Source organism: Brassica rapa, chromosome A07 (assembly GCF_000309985.2).
Source record: "Brassica rapa cultivar Chiifu-401-42 chromosome A07, CAAS_Brap_v3.01, whole genome shotgun sequence".
Lineage (NCBI taxonomy): Eukaryota > Viridiplantae > Streptophyta > Magnoliopsida > Brassicales > Brassicaceae > Brassica > Brassica rapa.
This window is the reverse complement of record NC_024801.2, coordinates 1,382,055-1,406,643: the sequence shown is the minus strand read 5'-3', so window position 1 is coordinate 1,406,643 and position 24,589 is coordinate 1,382,055. Positions and strand designations below refer to the sequence as shown.

General features: G+C 28.6%; 2 protein-coding genes and 2 long non-coding RNA genes across 4 annotated transcripts; 2 read left to right on the top strand and 2 right to left on the bottom strand.

Annotated features, from left to right (window-relative positions):
- Positions 1 to 3,482: 3,482 nt before the first annotated feature.
- LOC103828361 lies at positions 3,483 to 3,847 on the bottom strand. Its single transcript, XR_625261.1, has 2 exons — positions 3,790 to 3,847; positions 3,483 to 3,645 (listed from the first exon to the last, which is right to left on the bottom strand). It is a non-coding gene; the product is annotated as an uncharacterized LOC103828361 (long non-coding RNA).
- Positions 3,848 to 3,899: 52 nt separating this feature from the next.
- On the top strand, positions 3,900 to 6,578 carry LOC103828360. The gene is made up of 5 exons (XM_009103967.3): positions 3,900 to 4,229; positions 4,311 to 4,401; positions 5,526 to 6,056; positions 6,132 to 6,219; positions 6,312 to 6,578. Exons 1-5 carry the CDS (start codon positions 4,147 to 4,149, stop codon positions 6,335 to 6,337), a joined length of 819 nt encoding a protein of 272 aa, XP_009102215.1. The 5' UTR covers positions 3,900 to 4,146; the 3' UTR covers positions 6,338 to 6,578.
- A 6,022-nt stretch (positions 6,579 to 12,600) lies between these two features.
- LOC117126930 lies at positions 12,601 to 15,746 on the bottom strand. Its single transcript, XR_004449692.1, has 2 exons — positions 13,557 to 15,746; positions 12,601 to 13,456 (listed from the first exon to the last, which is right to left on the bottom strand). It is a non-coding gene; the product is annotated as an uncharacterized LOC117126930 (long non-coding RNA).
- A 2,099-nt stretch (positions 15,747 to 17,845) lies between these two features.
- LOC103828359 (receptor-like cytosolic serine/threonine-protein kinase RBK2) lies at positions 17,846 to 21,732 on the top strand. The gene is made up of 7 exons (XM_009103966.3): positions 17,846 to 18,593; positions 18,670 to 18,930; positions 19,090 to 19,247; positions 19,385 to 19,464; positions 19,559 to 19,694; positions 20,028 to 20,177; positions 21,385 to 21,732. Exons 1-7 carry the CDS (start codon positions 18,398 to 18,400, stop codon positions 21,565 to 21,567), a joined length of 1,164 nt encoding a protein of 387 aa, XP_009102214.1. The 5' UTR covers positions 17,846 to 18,397; the 3' UTR covers positions 21,568 to 21,732.
- Positions 21,733 to 24,589: the final 2,857 nt, after the last annotated feature.

The window sequence follows — 24,589 nt, the reverse complement described above, 5'->3', positions numbered from 1 at the left end:
ATATATATATATATATATATATATATATATATATATATCTTTTAGTTTTAATAATTAATTAAGTTAGACTTTTTACTTATATGATTTTGTAATCATTTGTATCTTATCATAACAAAAAAATTAAACCATGGATCACAAAATTTGAATGTGGGATTTTAAGAGTTTTAGTAATTTATAGTCATTTAAAAAAAAATTTAATATAACATATACATGAAAATCTAAATTTGTATTATATGGTTTATGTGGTTGTTTAATTTTTTTTAATAGTTTAAAATTAAATAAATATGATAGAAGATACATTAAATTTTATCAAATCTTTGTTATTCAAAATTATTAGTTGTCATATATACTTTAGCCACATTAGGCAATTTCGTAACTTTTATTGAAGGAAATAGTAAAAAAAAAATTAATAATAAATTTATGGTTAGTTTAATAAAAAGCTTATTATATAAATGGACTAACCTATTTTTCTAAAGATTCTAAAAATCATTGTAATGATGACACGTGGCTACAAAAATAAGTTGTAATGTTTCTCAATTAATATATAGAAGATTTTTTTGATAAATTCTATCGGCTATCCGCTCGATCCCTTAAAAAATACACCTAGTGCATAAGTATATATTCACCAAATGGCAATCACATTGCCTTATCCAAGTATGAATAATTTGTTTGAATATTTTTTGACTAATGTTAGGAGATAGCGAGATTGTCTGTTACGGGTCTACAATCTAAAACACTTAATCGAAGTCCAAGCCTACACTATCCAAAAGGTACCAATTTCTTTCCAGCGGAATTTAAATTCAAGACAGACGGATTTACGCTGTGCCCCAAAAAATTACTAGTAGACTACAAAACTTGGTTTTGAAAACCATATATTAAAAATCTTAACTAAACCATTCAATTGGCTTATAAACCATACCCAATTAAGTAATCTAAACCTCTGTCTTAACCGAGTCCCTTAACCATCATGTCCATCACCAACCTAAACCACATCGAGATTAAGCCATTACTGTATACAACACTGTCCCTTTTCTCCAAAACTTGTGTGTGTATGAGTTTTCTTCCTTATAGTTTGATGTGGATGAGAAAAACAATGACACTGAGACTAAGTTTCCTTGGACAACTCACATCTTACACTGGACTTGGTCCTCGAGCAATTATGATATCTTCCACTATATAATATATTGCTTGCCAACTCCATTGTTACGCATCGTTCCATCGTTGAAAGTTTATAGATTATCTGGTTTTTTAATCCATTTAAGCTATAAGAGAACTTGAAAGTTCCGATTATCTCATATCCAAATTTAATCAGTGACACAATACGCAGTGTAAGATGCGTATGCGGGTTTAAGTACTGCGTATTGTGTGACCTTATATATTCCTTCTTAACTTGTTGAAAATTTCACTATTCAAAATTTGCAATGTGTGTCTAGTAAATCTAGTCTGAAGAATATAAAATAATGTCAAATGACAATAAACTAACGGATCCTAACTCCTAAGCTTCAAATGTTTCAAGTTTTCTTTTTCTCTTTTGTAGTTGTGTCTACCCTTCAGATATATCTAACGGGTTTATTGTAAAGTATATATAAATTATGTACGTTGGCAAATATTCATCATTTTCTAATGGATTATGTTTACAAGGTCAGAGTGGTTACATTAGGTTTTGTGGTTTAAACTGAAACCACCTTTGGGAAGGTGTAAGCAAACATGGTTATTTAGTAGGTGGAAGATTGATGTGAGTAAAAGTATAAAAGTGTCTAAGAAAATATTATTATCCTCATAAATAAATTGTAAGATATATATAAAATATTTATATTGTTTTCATATTAGTTTAAAATAATATATAATATATATGCTAATTTTTAAAATATTAGTTTAAAAATTACATATGCTAATTATGTTTTAATATAATATATATATATATATATTAAAACATAATTAACATAATTTTTAAACTAAAATGAAAACAATATATTAAAATAATTTAAATTTCATTTCTAAGATAATAATGTATAGAAAATATTTTATATTTTTGATGATTTTCTAAATTTTGACTGCTAGATTTAAAATGATTTTATAGATCTTCTAATAATAAAATCAACTTTATTTTCCTAAGATTTTCATTGTGTTGACAATACCATGCACTCTTGTAAAATAAATTAATAAAATATAATAGAATTTTACTGCTTATGTTAATTTATAAACGTGTGTCATGACATCCAATTAACTAAAAAAAGAATCAACACATTAAAAATAATAGTAGTATGCATGCTGCAGAGTGCAGCCTTACAAAATTGAAATAATCTGGCCTAGATATAGATTATTTCTAAATCATTAGTGTACATATATGTTCTTCTTCCTTTTTTTTTTTTTGGAAAAGGGCATTTCATAGATGTTCTTGAATTGTGATCGCAGGCTGCTGTGGTATATGGCAATATCCCTACTCATGTAAAATAAAAGGAATCTAGGATTAGGATTAGAAATGCGTTTTATGCAGGATGAATTTATTTGTATATATTATCGATACTTTTTTTAATATATTTGATCATTTTATTTATACATATACAATGTTTTTTGTTGTTATTATATAATTTCTTTCCGATGGACCGGATCAATTTTTATTAAAAATTGTGGAACTAAACTATAATTTATATATTATGGGTTGATCGAATTGAACATTAAACAAATTATGACACAAAAACTTTATTTTTTCCACTACACATTTTTGAAAAAAGTGAACAGTAATGTTTCCACAATTGAATTATTTTGATATTTATCTTCCATATGGTTTTGAAAGGTTTCAAATCAACCATCAAACTGAGACATGTAATTTTAATGTTTTTAGTCGTATGTTTAAGGAAAACTTACATATTTATAATTTAAAATCATTTTAAAAATTCAAAATATAACATATAAGGAAAAATCTAACATATAAGAAAAATATAACATATAAGGTTTTTTTGTAATTTAAAATCATTTTAAGAAATTTAAAATATAACATATAAGGTTTCTTCATTTTTGTAATTTAAAGTCATTTAAAAAAATTTAAAATATAACATATAAGAAAAAAATCTATTTTTATTATATGGTTAATATGATTGTTTGTTTTTTAATAATATAAAATTTAAAAAAAATTAAAAAAGATGCAAAAATTGTTATCAAATCTTTATCATTCATAGTCATTAATTGACATATGTATGTTAATATAATGTTTCCTAGTAATTAGATTTGGATCAACATATTTTTCAATTGAATTTTAAGCTGTCACGTAAGTTAAATTGTCATCATAATTAATTGACACCTAAATATAATTTTTTTTAATTAGTACAAATTTAAGATTAAAAATGATCTTTAATTAATATATAGATGATGTAGTCGAATTTATTATGTTATTTTTAAAACGTGTGTCATGCATGACATATAGTTAGCGAAAAATCTACAAACTAAAAATAAAACTGCATGCTGCAGCCTTACAAAAATTTAAAATGTGTTATATACATATAGATTGTTAAAGATGATTACTTTACATAGATGTTCTTGACCACAAAATTAATGATGTGAAATTGTTATCGTAGGCTTTCACGCATGCTACCTTAATGTATCCATCATTTTCTCAATGCCATTCGACTCATCAGCATTTGACTCCTATAATAATTATACATTATTATCAATTTTTGTCGGCATATAATTGAGAATTTTATAAAGTAAATTAATACTTATTGAAAAAAAAAAAAAAAGAAGAATGAAAATGGAAGTGGGTGCTGGTGGCAGCAAATGGTTGGGGCCTACCTCCAGGTTTACATCCTTGTCGTTTTCTTTGCTCCGAACGCAAGAGCTGTAATCGTCTGTACCACAGAGCATATTAAGTTTTTAACAGGTTCATATAATAACAAGCCACGTTTCTATAATTAGACACAAGTTGGGGTTGTCGTAAAATATACAGCTCTTTATTGTTTCAATTAAAATTAGAAAGAAATCGAAAAACTAAAAGATTTTAGAAAGAGGAAAGAAAGAAGAGAAGAGGAGGAGATTTTAGAGAAGAAGAAGAAGAGAGGAGAGATTCTGTTTGGATACACTGCGAATCATATCCGAGAAAAACTTCTTTTTTTTTATTACCTTGCTCGTACCTTCTTCTTTGTGACGACGATGATGGTAGTTAACAGCTTCGATTTATGGCAAAAGGATGTTTTCTTCTCTGCAGCTGAAGAAGTACAAAAGTCTGCAGATATGTATGTATATGTTTTATGTTATTATGGAGTCAGATTATCTTTTGCTTATAAATAGTTAATTTTGATTTTTACTTTATTCAGAATGGAGTCTGCTTATAGATTGTGGATTAGAGAGAAGAAAGATGACATCTTTAAGGAACTTCAAGCAGCGTTGGGTACTGCCAAATGGCAGGTACTGTTTTGGGAACCTCTCTATGCACAAAAGTCTTTCTTGAATAATCTTTTAGTGTGTTCTTGTACTATTTTGGAATCTCGGTACAATTTTGTAGTGAATAACCAGCGAATTAGACAAGGAAAAACTAGATAAAAACTTGATTGAAGCAAACATTTAGATCCCCTATTCATAAACCTCAAACCCGATTTACTATTTTGATGTAGAATGGGTTTTATAAACCAAATAGAATATTATATCGGTATGAACCTCGGATATTTATGAAATTTGGTTCAGTTATTCAGTTTTTGGTTCTGTTCGGATAACAATGTTAGGAATGAGCTAATGTCCAAAAAAATTGGTTCTCTAATTCAGTTATGGTTTGGTTCAAATTTTCCAGATATTTTTGGATAATTCAGTCAAGAAATCAGTTTTTCAGTTGTTTTTTTTCCGGATTAAGTATCGGATAATTCGAATAAATTTAAATATATGGGATAAATATTATTCGGGTAATTCAGATGATATTAAATTTTTGGATAATTCTATTTGGATAATTTGATTTTTTTTTTCCTGGGTAGTTCGAGTTATAAGTAGTACTTTAAAAATATTTGCTAATTTTTAAAGTAAATATAATTAATGATTTAGGTATAAACTGTATTTTTGATATATTCACTTGGTTCTCGTTTCAGTTGGTTTCGTTTCAATTTTTGGTTTAGAGATGTACGGACCGCTCCTTATTTGTGAATGGTTCGGTGTTCTGGTTCAGTTCCGGTTTGGTTTTCGGTTTTCGATTTTCGGTTTATATGTACATGCCTAACTAGCACCCTGGGATTTAAGTCATTGTTAAAGTTAACATGTTTCTTGAATCATGTTCTCTGGTTTAGTGTGTTCTTGTTGAATTTTGAAGAATGGTTTTGTTTGTTTTCTTTGCCTCGTTTTATTTGAGCTTTTTTGGCTATTGCTAATTTATTATGAATCAGTTTGAGGGGTTTCATAATATGTTCTCTGAGTAATCTCATGTTTATTGTGATGTTATCTTGGGGAGGTTTCAAGAAAGTGTGTGTTTGTTTTTCTCTTTAGTTCAAGATTCAAGATAATTGAGTCTTCTTTTTGTTAACTGCAAAATTTAAAACTATGATTTTCAGTTGGAGGAGTTTGAGAAAGCAGTCAGATTGAGCCATAGGCAGTGTGGGGATGATTCAACATCCACAACACGGCACAAACAGTTTGTTGCCGCTATAGAAAACCAGATTCATCGCGTTGAAGCCTCACTGCAAGAAACTTATAGTGAAAATGGAAAAGAACCCCTCCTTTGGGTTAATCTCAGTGAAGAAGAGAGAGACGACTTGGCCATGTTTCTCTCTGGATCTTCTTTAACCTCACATAGCTTTAGTAGTGAAAGCAGCATCAAGTCGAATGTAGCTGAAGTTACAAATGACGTTAATGGCTCTGAATGTGTCATAGACATTCAAGAAAGCGCAAAACCAAGAAATGCAGAGAAAACAGTGGGGACAAGAAGGACATGGAGTTCACCAGATTTCAGTTCCTTGAGGATTATAGTTCCTGGTGATAATGAACAAGAAGAGGAGAAACTAGTGACACAAATCGAATCTACTCCTAAAGTGAAAGGAACTAAGCCTGTCTTGTGGATGCAGAGACTTCCTGATCATACTCAGGTGAGTTCTCACAATCACCTTTGCTCTACTCATTTGATTAGGAAAGACTAACTAACCTTTTATGACTCTTCTCAGCTTGGTTGCTTCCAAAATCCGATACGCTTATCATTTAACCATCCCATCAAGCTCACTGTTTCCTTAATGCTAATGGTGTTTCTTCTATGTGAGTCAATCTTCACTTGTTTTTTTCCTTAAATGATTTTGATCTTGTGAGTGTTGAGTTTCTAATGAGCATTAGTGTTTAAAACGATGCAGTACCCTTCGTAGTGTATTCATCTTGAGAATTCAACCACTGTTCTCAAGAAGCTTATCATCATCCCTCAAGAACAAGTAGAGATTAAAGAGTGATTCACGTATAATTACTTTCCATTTGTTGCTATGCTGTTCTTCAGGGAACATATAAGAAAATCATAAACTTGTGACACTGAGTAGAGTTTACACTTTGGTTTTGGCTATCGTTTATTAAGAATGTAAATGTAGAATACGTTACATAGTTTTCAAGTATTTGTTGTCTCTGCTCTTTTTCTTCTTGCCTTTACAGTTACCAAGTGTCAACCAACAATAGTATATAGGTAAGTTGGTCAAGAATATCATTTTTTGATCAACTTAGAATATCTGGCTAAAAGACATTTGGATAGTTTTTTTTTTGTTTTGAAAAAGAGAGTTTTTTTTTGTGTGGAACCATTCAAGAATTTCCAATTTTTGCATCAATTTTAGTTTGGTTTTGGGTCAATCTGGATAATAAAACACTGACCTAGCTGATAATCGAAAGTTGGATTCGGTTTGATTTTCAAATAATATTTGGATAATTACAGCTAAATACATAATAATTGGGGGTAATTTAGGTAAAATATAATTAGAATAAAATTAGATTTTATTTTTATTTTTATCATGTATTCATCATTTTAATATATTGTTATATATAAATCTATAAATTAAGAACAAGAAAAAGTTTTATGATATAAAAAGTTTTAATTAGTTGTATTAATATTTTTACAAATTTTAAGAATGATAAGTTGGCTTAATTAGTTCAAATAATTTTTTTCAAGTAAGTCAATGATATTTAAATACCCAAAACAATATTTAATTTTTTTTTTCAACATCACTGATAAAAATATGACTCTTTTAGTACTTACTATGAATACTGAACATACAAACTACAAAAGATTTATTTAATTAATATAAAAAATTCTACATCTATCACAGTCACATTTTGATTTATCCATCATACTAATAATTGTAACCTAGAAAAGTAATTTTATTTTAGTTTTGATCCAACATATTGAAAATAATATTCATTGACTCTGTTTTCTAATATTGATAAAATTATACAAACAAGAATAATTTTATTCTGTTTATTTTTAAAACGGTAAATAGATATCTTTCAAAGATTTTATTAACTATTCAGGGTTAAAAAAATTTAATTTTAGTTATAATATATTAAAATAAACACGACAAAATATATGCAAAATCTAATTTATCAGTTTCCTTTATTTTTTTTATATGTGTCCACTAACTCACTAGAAATTTCACATGTGATTTCTCACTCTACATAAACTATAAGTGTAATATCTCATTCATTCGAGTTAATCGACATCATCTTACACATTGTTAATTTTGGGTTAAGTTTGATAAATTCGTTTTTTTTTTGAAAAATGTATTTTTTTTTCAAAAAAATTACAATCTTATTAAAATAATATATAAAAACACAATGAAATTCTATGAAGTCGAAATAGGTTTTTGTAAAACCTAATTTAGAGGGACTATCTTTGTATAATGGTTCCGACTTTGTATAGCTCCGGCAATATTCCATATCCTCGGTTTCAGCAAGTCTTTCTTGGCATGATTCTTATTCACATTCTCCCCAATGTGTTTCACACACTTTCTATGCTTAGCATTCGGTAACTCTGACTCCATGGCACTCTTCAGTCCCTTTGATCTATCTGAAATGATGACAAACCCATTCCCATCTTGTAGAACTAATCATGTTTTATTTTCTTGATAAACTATAACCAACTATCAGTTGTCTCGGATTGAACAACGGCCCAAGCAATCGGGTAGATTTGATTGTTGGCATCATGTCCAACAGCGGTTAGCAACAACCCTTTCACAGCTCTCTTTAAGAAAGGACCATCAAATCTGATCATTGGTCTACAATATCCTCTCCAAGTGTTCTGAAGAATCCCAAAGCAAACATAAAAACCATTGAAAACATCTTCTCCTGCTTTGATTTTGTATGTGTCTACAATGGCTGTGGAACCCTGATTCGACACCATGATCTCATTTGCATATCCTCGAAGATGAGCAAATTGCTCCTCATACTCTTTCTCAAGCCATTTCAGAGCTAAAAGTCTGCCCCTTTGGCACTGATTCCGTGTACTAACTATTTTTCACTTCTCCTTTATAATCTGTTGAATCTCTTCGAGCATCAAATCCGCTTTCTGCCTCAGCTTATCCAAAAATAGAAGTTGATATGAGGCCGTAATATTAGCTATTTAATAATTAAGAAGCCAACTAATATAATATTTATCCACACCAATAAACATTAATGTAGAGAGGAAAATTAGAAGAAGATGAAACACTCCGTTGAACTGAATATGTTTTACTGACCGAGAGAGCATGTGGTCAAGTGGTAGAGAGAAGTGTTTGGGATGTCACTGCATTTCAGGTTCGATTTACCTACCATGTGAAACTAAGTCACATTTCTTGGTCATTCTACACGGATATAGGCTACTGTTTTTCAGTCCATTTGAATACCCGGAAGAGTGTCTATCCGTGAGCTGCACCTTCCATCCAGAAGTTAGGTATGTAACTTTAATAGATCCGGATTTAACCCTTGTTTTACAAAAAAAAAACTAAACATGTTTTGCTCCTTCACTTGGTCTTTTTTTAACAACATATTTAATTAAACTTAAAGTTTGTGATTGAAATATATAATTACATTAAAATATGAGAAAAATACTAGGATAGCACCAAACCAAGTTTTTGTTCTCAAACTAGCAATCAAAGCTCAAAGTCACAAAAATATGTTTCATTAAAGAGGTAAATATACACTTATACCCTTTGGGTTAATTAATCCAAACCTTAGGATTTAGAGTTAAGGGGTGGAGTGAGTTTTGGAGTTAGGGTTTAAAATTTTATAAAATAAAAAATAAATATTAAAAAATTTAAAATGAAAATTTAAAAAACTGTTTCAAAAATTATTTTTGAATAATAAAAAAAATTAAAAAAATAAAACGAAAAAAAATTCAAAAAAAAAATTATAAAAAATTTCGAATCTGAAAACATATAATCTGAAACTATAAAAAAAATTTCATTTTTTTTCATTTTTTTCATTTTTATTTTATTTGTTTTTATTTATTTTTGTTTGTTTATTTAATTTTAAACCAAGAGTATCAGGGATATTTTACTTTTTAATGAATGTTATTTTTGTGACTTTTTCCTTCTAGTGCTATTTTTGAGACAAAAACTCAAAAAGTGCTATTATTGACAATTGCCCTTAAAATATTGATATTATTTATGTAAGACTGATAGGGTTGCTCTTATAATCTTCAAATGAACTCAAGAAGACTAACTGTTTATACGAAAAACCCTAGCCGTCAGAGAGAGAAAAACTCCATAGCTATCGGTCTCCCTCCGTGGTTGGCCGTGCTTCTCACTGCCGCTACGTGAGGGAGGATCGGTGTTCTGATCGTTTGTCTCCGGTGACATGCTTTCTTTTTGATTGTCGTCCGGTTTCGTCTCTGGCAAGCGATGGCTCTTTTAGCATCGGTTTTGCCGGCTTTGTATCTCTGGGAAGGGATGGTTTCTCTAACATCTCTATCGCCGGCTTTGTGTCCCCGGGAAAGGATGGCTTCTTTAGCATTTTGATCGCCGGCTCTTTCTCGGGTTACGGGGGTGTATGTAACCGGTTGTTCGTTTTTTTGTCGGTTTTGGTAGATCTTTCAGTGTTTGACTCAATGGCTCGAGCGTTGAGTATTCTCACTACTTCCGCTTCTTCTTATCTCTTCGAGCTTTTGGCGCTTCCAGTTTGTCGAGGTCTTGTGGTTGGGGTTCGACTTTTGGATGGTATACAGCTGTGGAGCCATCTACCTGTTTTTTCTCTGTGACTGGTTTGCGGAGTAAAGCATTAAGACGAAGCAGTGGTTTCGGTTTTCAGCTCATCTCTTGCGAGGAGGTGACCATACTTTTGCTTGTAGGTGGTGGGGTATGGGTACACGAGGGTCCGCGTGTATGAGCTGCTGATCTTTTTAGTTGTTGTCCCCTCTTCGAGTTTCAAGTTTTGATCTTGTGCTTTGGTTTTTCATGGTCGCTGGCGGTTTGTTGCAGATGTGCTATTAGTGGCTTTTGTCTCTGTGTCTGCTTCAGTTTTGGCGTTGTAGTTTCTGCCGGGTTGGTTCCTGTGAGAGTGTGGTTTCGGCCTATATGGTTTGTGGTTTCCTCAAGTCTCTGGTTCTTATGGTTTCAGCTCGTGCTTATTCAGGTTCTATGGAAACTCTCGTTTGATTGTCGGCTGCGTGGAATTAAATATGTTCTTGTTTTTGTTGTTTTGGTTCTTCTAGTTGTGTGATTTATCATTAATTTTATAAAATATCACAAGAGTTAAAAAAAAAAAGGGAAAACTGTTTTTTTAGAGCAAAAAAATAGTAACTATGTCCCTTTAGACTAATCTATATTTTGTGTCATATTTTCCTATAATACCCTTTAATATTTATGAAAATAATTTTAATAAATAGTTTTACAAACAAAAAAAATTTGGAAAAATAGTAACATTTGTTAAAATACCTATATGAACTTAATGGTATATTTTCCAGTTATAAAAAAGTTAAAATTATAAATTTCAGATTATGTTCTAAAAAAAGTAGAAATGACATTCTACGAAGTAGAAAACGAAATCTACTTTTTTCATTGAATCTACAATGTTTAGAATACGTGATCTACGTAAATAGGAGTATTCTACAAATATGTAGAATACACATTCCGCGCTTAACCTACCATTCTAAAATTCTTAGAAATCAAAATCTACACATTAATCTAATTCTAAAACATGTAGAAACCGACTTCTACAGATTTACTATAAATCTAAAACATGTAGAAATCAAATTCTAAACATTACTATAATTCTAAAAAACTGTAGAAATTGATTTCTACATATTAGTTGTATTCTACGGATAAGAAATCAGTTCCTAAAAATATGGAAACAAAATATTTGAGAATATTCACTTTTATATTTTTTTAAAAAATCGATTTTTTTAAAAAAAGAACGAAAAAGAACAAAAAAAAGCGACAAAAAAACCTTGGCAACCTTCTTCGCCGTCTTCTATATTCCATTGATTGTTCACAAAATTTTCACAAAATTTTCACATTATTTATACCATGATTCATGTCTATGCTTCATGTGGTGTTTGGGAATTGGTTGTATCTTCAGGTTGGAGTTTTAATGTTGATAAAAAGAAAGGGGGAAGGTTACTTGCTTTGGAATTGAAGTCTTCTCTGGAAGAGTTACAGAAAAACGTTATAGAGGATTTTGGTTTTGAAGAAACGTTATTAATCTTCTTAACCTGAGGTTTCAATCCCTCACCGTATAAACGATTAGGCAACTCCAACTCCATACCTGAAAATTGAAAACAATACAACATATTTCTGTTAATAACAAAAACCTAAAATTCCTAAATCTATCCCAAAAATATGATTTAACCCATGATTGTGTACAAAATCTTCTCTAATCATCACCTTAACACATGATTGAAGCCTAAATATCTTAACTAACTCAAAAAATGTACCTTTTACCTTTCTATTTTCAAACTCTAAAAAGAAGTGGAGATAGAGTTTCATACCTTTGCAGAACAAACTAAAGAGTGATAGATTCGTAAAAAGCTCACGAAATCGTATGAGTTAGGTCAAATAATCGTCCAAATCAGAGAATTGAGTGAGTTAGGGTTAATGAACTTTGGGTGGGAATTTGATTTTCTCCCCCTTTGTTCGTGAATGGGAAATTATGGGTTTCGTCCCAGAGAAATCGAGCTTAAAGAGTTGAAATCATGCTTGGTCGGTTCAAATCAAGTGGGAATCAACCCGGATATAATCATACAAAACCAAAAAAATCGATTTGGGATTCTTTCCTGGGCACGGGATCGATCGATCTATCTTTACAGATCGGTCGATCTGTAAGGAATCGATCTTCGCCGATCGAGTGAAATGGACCAGGTCGATCAGTATATATTTCGCGTTTTTTTGTTCTGAATAATGATCGGGATCGATCGATCCACTGTAACTTGTAAAGCGGGATCGATCGATTCCGCTTGTCGAACTCATTATTTATCTTTTTAAAAAAATTACAATTTTAAGGGCATTACTGCCTTTTTCGAAAAAATTAGTCTAATAGGACATAAAGTAGTATAGATTAGTCTAAAAAGACATAGTTAACTTTTTTTGCTCTAAAAAAACAGATTTCCCAAAAAAAAAAAAGACTAACTGTTTCCTTGTGTTCATTAATTGTATTTAATCATGGACCTATGCTTGTCTGAGCCTGTTCTCTTTTCTATATACCGTTTTGTAATAAGTGTAGATTCTTCACTGTAGTTTAAGCAACTCGGTACCTTAAACGAGACTCTTATTTACGTGTTAAAAAAAACAAAATATTTTTTTTATATTAGAACCATCATTTCACAGCAAAAATGGAATTATTATTATTATTATTATTATTATTATTATTATTATTATTATTATTATTTGTTTGCCTTTTATTTTACATTTAGAGTGTTTAGTATACATGTTTATATGTCAAAATATTATTTACAATAAAATATAGTTTTTCATAGACAACCATCATTTTTCACTTGCAAACAATTAAGGGTTCCAACAATCAAACAAGTATTGTTTTTCTCGTTTGTTTTGCGTGCATTTTTTTCAAGAAAGGGCTTTTGCGTTTTGCTTTTGCTTTACAGTTTAGAAGAAACTAGTGTTACCCTCGTGCTACGCACGAATTAAATTAACTGTTTTTAAAATTATTTGATGATAAAACTGCAATTTCAAAATTATCAATAAAAAAATAATTATATTAATTAAATATTCTATAAGTATGGATAACAATTTCATAAAATAGTTGCATTCAAATAAAGATCTTGTAAACGGAAAATAGTTCAAAATAGATATATGTTGAAAGTATTTTATATTTAAAATTTGAGATATATACAACACATAAATATAGTTTAGAGTTCTAATTTCAACGTATACTCATTTTCTCTATCTGTAGTAAATACTAAATAGATAACATAATTTTTTTTTCGACTAAATAACTGAAACTATGGACCAAGAGAAACTTTTCAGAAGAGACGATGTTACCTTTCCAGAACAAATTTGTCTTCTTTATACTTCTGATCTTTCTCATGCTCTGATTCCTAACAAATAAAGAAAGAAAAAATGTGAAAAAATGAGAAACCTGTCCCAAGAAAACTGGAAGTGAGACTAAAGAGTAAAGAGAGATATAAAGCAAGTTACGTATTTCCAGCCAACATTATCTCCGCAACAGCAGCAGAAAATATCAGCAACGGTGTGCATACCCGAAAGTATCATCCTTTCCTCTAAAGGACCCATATTTATGTTCACTCTGAAAAATCAAGACTTAGCATTGGAATCAGCTTCTACAATATATCCAACTCTATTGCATTAGAGAAATATAGTTAACATAATTTTTCTAAAGAGAAGTCACAAAACAGATATTAAAACCAATTTATAAGCAAAAAGAAGGTAAATACTTTACCTTTGTTGCTGATAAAATACTTTACCTTTGTTGCTGATAAAATTTTATTTCCCATTTAGGTTTGTCTCCTTTTAGAATCTGTGAAACAGAAGTATATATACACAAGTGTCATTTCCACTCTGAATTATTTTACTGTTTGGGCTCATATTACATCTGACGAATACAGAGTGGAGTTTGAGGTTTTGAAGAAACTGTGAAAATAGACAAAAGGAAGAGCATAAGTTCTTTACTCTTTTGACCGTTTTAAAAAGTTTTGGAAATGATATTTAAAGCTGGAAATATACAGAAGAAAACAGTTGATAATGAAACGTGGGTGAAATTTTGAGAAAATTTAGGAATTAGATGGTTGAAATTGCAGAAAAATAAGGGGTGGAGCATATTTTTTCAACCGGTTGTTTTCGCTTATTTGTTTTTAGTTTTTTTTTTTTGTAAAACTAATGCCATGTGTCAGACTGTTATTGTTCATGTGACTTGTGATTTAGTATATAAGGGATAAGATGCTGGTAAAATAATATTTCCTCCGTTTTGTTTTAATTGCCGTTTTAGATTTATGCACACAGGTTAAAAATTTTTGATTTTGTATATTTCCAAAACAAAACCACAATTATCTATACACCTAACCATTTTTAACCAATAGAAAAATAAAGTGGAGAATCTTATTAATAAATTTTGCAGTGAAACTCTAAAACAACACTTATTTTGAAGCGGAAATTTTTTCCTACAACAACAACTACAAAGAAACTTCTATAAATTAATAATGTTCGAACTACACCAAAACTATAATTTTTTCATTAATTTATAGAGATATTAATTTATCGATATACTAATTAAACCAAAAACTCAATTTGGGACTATAAGATTATATTATTTTATAGAAATTTTTAGTGTATATTAATTTATAGAGTTTATATTGTAAATCGAAACAAAAGGAGAGTATCAAATATATCATTTATTGCAATACACACAAATTAAACTGTTCAATCAAACAAAGATCTAAACACGAATACCAATCAAAGCATAACCCTTAGAACTTCAAAGTAATTTCAAAACAGATACGTAACATATGTGTATATATATATATACACATCAATACTATTAAATTTAGATCATGACAAATTGATAATGTTATGTCCAACTATTTATTTCTATATTTTACTAACTAATTAGTCTACATATAAATATACCTTTTACGTAATTTTCAGTTTATTATAACTTCTCTTTTTTTATTATAACTTTTTCTTACTTCCTATATATTAGAGATCCATCACTTTCATTATTATAATAATAAATTTCACGTATATATTGTGTGTGAGCAAAAAATAGTTATGACACCAAGAACTGTTCCACTAAAAATAAATATTACAGGTATATTTAATTAATCACATTATTTATGAAAAAAATCAATACTATTAAATTTAGATCATGACCAATTGATAATGTTATGTCCAACTATTTATTTCTATATTTTACTAACTAATTAGTCTACATATAAATATACCTTTTACGTAATTTTCAGTTTATTATAACTTCTCTTTTTTTATTATAACCTTTTCTTACTTCCTATATATTAGAGATCCACCACTTTCATTATTATAATAATAAATTTTACGTATATATTGTGTGTGAGCAAAAAATAGTTATGACACCAAGAACTGTTCCACTAAAAATAAATATTACAGGTATATTTAATTAATCACATTATTTATAAAAAAAATCATTGACAGTAAGTATTTTCACTATTATGAGCGCTGTTTTTTTTTCTTCATGCCCGATACCACTATAATGTATAAAAAAATACAAAAGTTATGATTAAAATATTCAAAAAAAAAATTAAAACAAAAATATACCCGTCTTTAAAGAACGGATCAAAATCTAGTATATATTATAAAAGCCTATGTAGACAAACAGAAGTTAAATAATGATTAATTCTAGTAGTAAGTAATTTTTTAGGATTGCCCCTCCCCCCCCCCCCCCAGTGTTAGGCCAGAAGAGCTTTCGATTTGGACTACCTAACAATAGTTTCACTTAATTAAGCACAATATGTTAGGCTTGGCCTTTTACAATTTAAAGTGAGTTTTTTAGAAGAATCCATTATATCAGTGTCAAAGTGGCATTTTCCTTGCTGCATTAATAATCTGACTTCAATTATCTGACGCTTTCAAATACACCAATATAATAGCTAAACACAAATACAAAATCTAAACGCTATAAAATCATTTGGAGTATGTTTCTATTGCAGGCTTTGTAGCAAAATAAGTTTAATATGGTATTATACAATCATTTTGTCCTATCCGAAATATATAATATGACCGGATATCTATAGTATATGTTGTACTTGTAATATATTACTTACTTTGACTTGATTCAAGATAGAAAATGATAACTAAATAATATTTCTCTGTCTCAAATTATAAATTCTTAAAATTTCACAGATTTAAAAATATATAGAAATATCTATTATAACCTTCTTTAATTACTATGTTTTAGTTTTTTTCATTAAATAATATATATTATAAAGTTAAATAAAGAAAATAGCAATAACTACATAAAGAAAATTGAAACATCTATTTTAAAATAAATTAAATTATAAAAATCTAATATTTAAAATCATAAATAAAGAGATGTATACAATTTGGAAATTTTACAAAATAAAATGGTTGACGTTTTGGCATCCACCAATAAAATATAATATAGAAAAATTGCATCCAATAACTCAACAAAAAAACCAAAATTAACAAACTAACCAAAATCACCTTTTTTTTTCTTCTTTTCTCTTCTTTTCTCTCTTTACTCTCTCTCTCTAAAAAGTTAATTTTAATTTTTGTTTTGGTTATTTCACAAATAACCCCTAAAATATATCTCCCTCTAGTATATTTTTGGAAAATACCAAAAAATAAAGCAAAATCATCACCATCGTCTACTTTGTAATCATCATCACATTTTCCATAACCACATCCATCATTCGGCAATACCTGTAGTCACCCCCACGATAACAAGCAAATCCGTAATTTTAGATGTCAAACATGTAAACACAATCTATTTTTCTATTATACTATTGTATTTGATAATTTCATTTATAAGAAAAATATACAATTTCATATGTTTCATTATTATATCTCTTATACATAGAATTTTTTTCAATAAGAATTTTTTTCAATAACATCATCTCTTGCACCAAAAAAAAATAACATCGTCTCTTTCTTCGATTCACTATGACGGTCACGACTACAAATCTACAATGGTAACCACAACCACCACTACAGCCATAGTAACCTCTTCTACAAAATACCATAGTTTCTTCTTCATTATGACCAACTTTCCTCCCTAACAACCACCGCCGTAGTCACCATGCATGCACTGACTACCATGCACTCTAGTCACCGCCAATGTCGTTGCGATAACCACCACTAGTGCAATAACCACCACCACTGCAGTACCAAATTCTATTATTTTTATTTTATTTTTTTGCTAAGGATGTCTCTAATGGAACACTATTTTTTTTCTCTATATTTTATACTAAAATAGAATAACTCTATTATAGATTTGAATTTGCTCTTAATATTTTTCTATATTTTACTCTATTATAGTGTAACTCTATTATAGAGTAGAATAACTCTATTATAGATTTGAATTTGCTCTTAACATTCTTCTATATTTTACTCTATTATAGTGTAACTTTATTATAGAGTAAACCATTGTAGCAAATCCAACTCTATAATAGAGTTACTATATTTTAGTGTAAAATATAGAGGAAAAATAATGTTTCATTAGAGATGGTCCAAGAGGGACCAAAACCGAAAGAAAAGAAAAAAATGCTATGACACCTAATTATAAAATTAATGATGATATATTCTTAACATTTTATTACAAGTTTGTTACTCCTTCCGTTTTTTTAATATAAGTCGTTTTAGAGAAATTTTTATGTTCCAAACTATAATATTTTCTGTTTTCTAATGTAAAATTTATTAACAGTTAATGTTATATGACAATGATAATATACCTTCTATTTTATTATTAGTTGATTCGTGGTTAAGTAAATAATTAAAGATGTTTTTATTTAGAAAATGTAAGAAATTAATGATTTTCTTAATTTTTGTGCACAATTCTAAAACGACTTATATTAATAAACGGTGGGAGTATTTCACAAATTAACTCTATATTTATCACCCAACTTTAATTTTGCATAAAAGGACAAAAAAAACAGAAAAAGAGAAAAATACACAAAGTAACTTTGAGAACATGGATATCGTCAAGCGGAGCTACCATTAAAGTCTCACCCACACAAAGTTCCTTCATCACTTTTCTAGACTTCATAATCCCCAAAACGCAAATCATCAAACGCTAAACGCGGAAACATATAACGCAAAACTCTGTTTTCGTTTACCTAATTCTCTGTGGACGCCCTCACCGTAAACCTTCACCAACCCAAATTTAATTCTTCTGTGTTTTTATTCACAAAGTACAAAAAAACAGACAGATAATAATATCTCTTCTTCTCTTCTCTTCTCTTCTTCTTCTTCCTCCTCCTTCCTTCTTCTGTGATTTAATACTGAAGTATATTCAAACCCCACAAAATAAGATGAAGTACATTCGAAGCAACAGCTTGAAACGTCTCTTCTCCTTTAAACGACGCAGTTTCGACTCAGACTCTGAAAACTCAGCTCCAAACGCCAAATGCGTCGAGGGTTTTCAAGAAACAGAGCAGTTTCAAAGACCCAAGTGGAAATGTTTCTCCTTTGAAGAAATCTACGAGGCAACCAATGGTTTCAGCTCAGGTTCTGTCTCCAAACTCAAGAAACTCTCTGTAATGTTTTCTTTAACTAAAAAAAAGGTTTGTCTTTTCTTTTGCAGAGAACTTGGTAGGAAGAGGCGGATTTGCAGAGGTGTATAAAGGGTTCTTAGTTAAAAGTGGCGAAGAAATCGCTGTGAAGAGGATAACGAGAGGAGGGAGAGAAGACGAGAGAAGAGAGAAAGAGTTTTTGATGGAGATTGGGACAATAGGACATGTCTCACATCCTAATGTCTTGTCTCTTCTTGGTTGTTGTATTGAAAATGGTCTCTATCTTGTTTTCATCTTCTCTTCTAGAGGCTCTGTTGCTTCTCTCCTTCATGGTATACAATCCACAACCTTCTTTGACAAAAAAACATATTGAACTTTTATGAACATATGATGCTTTCTTGAACATGTTTTCTGCAAAATCAAGATTTAATGCTTTGGTGTTTTTTTGTTTGTTTATAAATATTTTTTTTTATTAATATTGTGTTATGTAGATTTGAATCAAGCACCATTGGAGTGGGAGACAAGGTATCAAATTGCTATTGGGACAGCAAAAGGGCTTCATTATTTACACAAAGGTTGTCAGAGAAGGATCATACATAGAGACATTAAATCCTCCAATGTTCTCTTAACCCACGATTTTCAGCCACAGGTAATATGTATATATTTTTTGTCTCTTCCTTCTTAATATTTTAACTGTTTCATTGTTATCTATAACTATTCTCCTTTTTATAATCTTCATTTAACAATAGTTTTAAAAGAAGAAAATAATTATCTATGTGTATTTAGATATCTGATTTTGGTTTGGCAAAATGGCTGCCTTCTCAATGGTCTCACCATTCCATTGCTCCAATTGAAGGCACTTTTGGGTACTTTCTTACTTTATTTCTATATTTAAACTATATAACAAAGTGCATGTGTTTTGTATTAACATGTTGATTAATCATTTTTGAATAAATACAGGCACTTAGCACCAGAGTACTACACACATGGGATTGTGGATGAGAAGACTGATGTTTTTGCTTTTGGAGTGTTCTTGCTTGAACTCATTTCTGGTAAAAGACCTGTTGATGCTTCCCACCAAAGCCTACATAGCTGGGTAAATCCAATTTAACCTGAATGTATTTACAATTTATCCGTTATTTTTATGGCATGATCCTTTTAAAGTGTTATTGGTCAAGGTTGTAGAAACTCTGTCTTTTTCACTCGTTTCTGCAAAATATTTTTTAAACAATTAAATTTTATAAATTATGCATATACCACAGCAAAAAAAAAAAACCATAACATTTAGATGGTATAGGTTTTTTTTCTTACACCCAACATTTTCACACCGCAAAATAATATACATCTTCAACCCTAACCAATCAGACCTTGATCATATTTTTCGTGTTATATAGTTCAATTCGTATTTAAATTTAAATATTTTTAACAGGCAAAAACCATAATAAAAGAGGGCGAGATCGAGAAGTTGGTGGATCCAAGGATCGAGGAGGACTTTGATATCAAACAGCTTCACCGCATCGCTTTTGCTGCGTCTCTCTGTATCAGATCATCGTCTCCATGTCGGCCTTCCATGATCGAGGTACGTTCATTATGCAATCATATAAAAGTTATTGCTTTTCTTTTTAAATATGTATATAATAGACACTAGTTTTTAGTTTATTTGACATAACTGGTAGTTTCTTTTTCTTCCCTTATTTCAGTTTATACGTTAGTTTTGGCAATAAAAGAATAATATAGTATCATATATTTATTTTTATTAAAAGTTAAAAGCCAAATTAAGTTTTATTATTGGTTCATAGTGAGACGTATTATCGTATCGATATTACTCAACGATTCGCTTTTCAGTTAGCTCATTCGCTGCGTGACTAAAAAGTGTCTTAGTTGTTCATATTGTGATACTGAATAAATCTTGACTTTGTAAAACAAACTAAAACTTAGTTCAATGCCACATATACATATAACATATACATTTATTTTATATATATATATAGTTGTTTTTTAAAACCAAGTGGTGGTAGTCTAGTGACAATTTCTTGTGGTTTGGTGTATAGCCACATTAGTCTTGGGTTCGATTCTCCATGAGAACTAAATTATCACTATTTGGTCAGTTTGGGCTTGAGTTTCGATCCAAGTGGTTTATATGATAGGCCATAACAAATGATTGGTCCACTCCCTTGCATTAGTCGGAAGGTATTCCAAATTAGGGTCAGACAATGTGGTTCGTTTTCAGGCTAGTGTCTAAGTGCGTTCCTCCCGAAACTGACTAGATGAGCCGATAAGGTTTATCGAAAAAAAAGAGTTGTTTTTTAATTATTGAATAAGATATATGAACCTTATCAATTCAATAAAAAGAAGATAAGTAGTATATAATATATGAAAAGCTCCATTACCGACACCTAATTTTAATTACAGTCCCATACAAAACAATATGATCTTTAAAACAAGAGTTTTAAAACAAGAGTTTTGTATTATTAGTGATTAAACAAGAAAAGTATTGATCTTATATAAAGAGGCTCGTTTACCAACATTAAGCATTGATATCTGTAATACAATATCCAATAAAACAAAAAGAAACTAGTAAACCAGATTTTCAAGATCAAAACACAATATAATCGTACAATTTGTAGTTTATATGACTCAGCCACATGCCAAGAAAGTATTTACATTGTTACGAGATTGGACTAGTATATGTTCTTTTTCTTGGTTAAACTACTAAGCTATGTTCTTAATCACTATAATCTTTTCTTTTCTAATCAATGTTTGTCTTCGGATTTGTGGTACAATAGGTATTAGAAATACTACAGGGAGAAGAAATAGAGAAAGAAAAATGGAAAATGGAAGAGGAAGAAGAAAAGAAAGAAGAGTTTTGGGGATATGAAGATCTTGAGGATTGTGAATATGATTCTTCAATCTCACTTTCTCCTCCTGACTCGATCTCTAATCGAAGCTCTTCAAATCGTAGTAGCTAGATCATCTAAAATTAGTTGTAAAAACTTGAAATATATATCAATTTTGTTTCATTGTAAATTTTGCTTAGAGTTGTCTATTTCGTAAATTAAACACTTGTAGTATTGAATGAGGTGTTCTATTTATTTTGGATGTCGACAGTTAATAATATTTAAAGTTTTAAACCGAACTCGGTCCAGGGTTTCCAAACCCCATATACTCCTGATATTCTGATATCACCTCGGTATAAGATAGAAGACTTTAAGAGTTAGGGCTGGTCCCATTGCATGCATTCAGTTAAAATGGTAGTCGTAGTAATAAAGTGAAAACAATCATTTTGATATTTTCTATCACTTGTATCTTCAAGAATACTGTAAATTCAAATAATTCCCTGTATATTAATTGAGAAACATTACAACTTTTTTTTTATAGCCATGTGTCATCACAAAAATGATTCTTAGAATAACTAGAGAAATATATTGGTTCATCTAATTATATAATAATTTTTTTATTAAACTAACAATAAATTCATTATTAAGGTTTTTTATTATTTCCTTAAATAAAAGTTCCGGAACTACCTAGTGTGGTTTAAGTATACATGACAATTAATGACTTTGAATAATAAATATTTAATAAAAATTAGTGCATCTTTTATTATATTAGTTTAATTTTAAATTATTAAAATAAATTAAGCACCTATATTAACCATATATTAAAATTTAGATTTTTGGTATATGATATATTTTTAATTTTTAAAAACGATTATAAATTAATAAAATTGTTAAAAGTCTCACATTCAAATTTTGTGATCCATGATTTTAAATTTTTGTTATAAAAAAACAAAAATGATTAAAAAATAATATAAATAAAAAGTCTAATTTAATTAAATATTAAGATTAAAATATATATATATATATATATATATATATATATATATATATATATATATATATATATATATATATATATATATCGTTTTAAATTAAACTATATACCATATAAAATACATTAATATTTAACTTTGAAATTTACTTTGTACAATTTTTTTTTGATAAAAGCTTTGAACAAACATTGACAACTTAATTTTTAAAAAATTACAAATTACAAAATTATTAATTCCACAATGAAAATTTTGTAATCAGTAATTTAAAATTTTTGTTATAAAAGATACAAATGATAAAAAAAAACCATATGAGTCGAAAGCATAATTTAATAGACATTAATATGAAAAATATACTATCGATGTTAATATCATTTAAATTTAATTATATATCTTATCGAATAGAAAAAAATATTATTTGGATTAATAAAATTGATTTATATGTTTGCACGAGTTTAATTATATATGTAATAGTTACTGATTTTTAATTATTCAATATATATTTATTATTTTATAATATATAAAAGCATATAATACATAAAATAATTTATATATATATTGCTCATTCCGCGTAATGCGCGGATTTTAATCTAGTGTTTTATTATTCCGTTTACATTTTCAGGTTTCAGTGATTTTGATAATTATAACATAATATCATGGTTTTCCTAAGTTCAACTCATCATGTAAACACTAAATACATGAAAGTTCAAATGTGAAACAATGTCACTAAACCCTGAAAACATAGCAGATCAATACACCTTCCATTTTACTAAGATAGATGTTTACTTCCATGTAACAATAAATGTCGTTTTCTACATTTTTGGTTTATAATAGTATTGTTTAGACTGGTTTTTGCACATTTTGACTAAAAATCATTTCCATATTTTTATTTTTTTTAAACCTGGGATATCTGGACCGAGACCCAACTAATTTACAAAAGGAAGAGTACCGACGACTAGTCCGACCCTAGATTTTTTAATCCTTTGTCTAGCCAAAAGAATGATTTAACTTAGTTCTTGGAAGTACTCGAATCTAGAACCGACTACAGTAGAACATCTATAAATTAATACTCGATAAATTAATAATTTCTATAAATTAATAAATTTTATCGGTCCCAACTTGGACCAGTGTAAAATATGACACAAATCAATAAAATAATAATATAATAATATTTTTAAAACTTTCATGTAAATATATAGTCTCATTTAAATCATAAATTAATAATCTAACTATATATAATTTTATATAAGTACAAAATAAACATTATATTATTCATTTTATATTCACAATGAAAATATTTTTATTTTTCTTAACATTTTAATATATTTTGATAATAGTTAGTAAAATTATATCGAAAACTATTTAACAATCATATAAAATATAAAAATATACACCAAATAAGATAATAAAACAATATGAAAGTCAAATTTCTAAAATTTGAATAATGTACATACGATAAAATCAAATATTTTCATATTTTATATATAAGCATATTAAAAATAGAAAACAAATTAAATAAGTAAACTTTTGTAAATTAATATCTTTATAAATTAATAAAATTTCAAAGGTCCAATATTATTAATTTATAGAGATTTTACTGTATATATATATATATATTAGAGACATCATAAAAGGTCTTTTATGGATAAAGAAAATTAAAATGGTATTAGTACGAAAATGTGTATCCATGTGTTATTCCTAAGTATTGGCGTAGTTTTTTTTCTTTTTTTTGCTAAATCCCCTATATATTATTTGAGAAGCATTGCAACATTTTTTTGTAGCCACATGTCATCACTAGAATGATTCTTAGAATCCTTAGATAAATAGGTTGGTCCATCTAAATATATAATAAGTTTTTTATTAAACCACAATAAATACATTATTAAATGTGCTTCGTTATTTCTTTAAATAAGATTACGGAATTGCCTAATGTGGCTAAAGTATATATGACAATTAATAATTTTGAATAATAAAGATTTGATAAAAATAAGTGTGTATTATAATTATATTTGTTTAATTTTAAGCTATTAAAATAAATTAAACAATCATAGTAACTATATAATAAAAATTTAAAAAATTATTTATATATTATATTTTGAATTTTTGAAAGCGAGTATAAATTACTAAAACTGTTAAAAGTTTCACATTCAAATTTTGTGATCTAT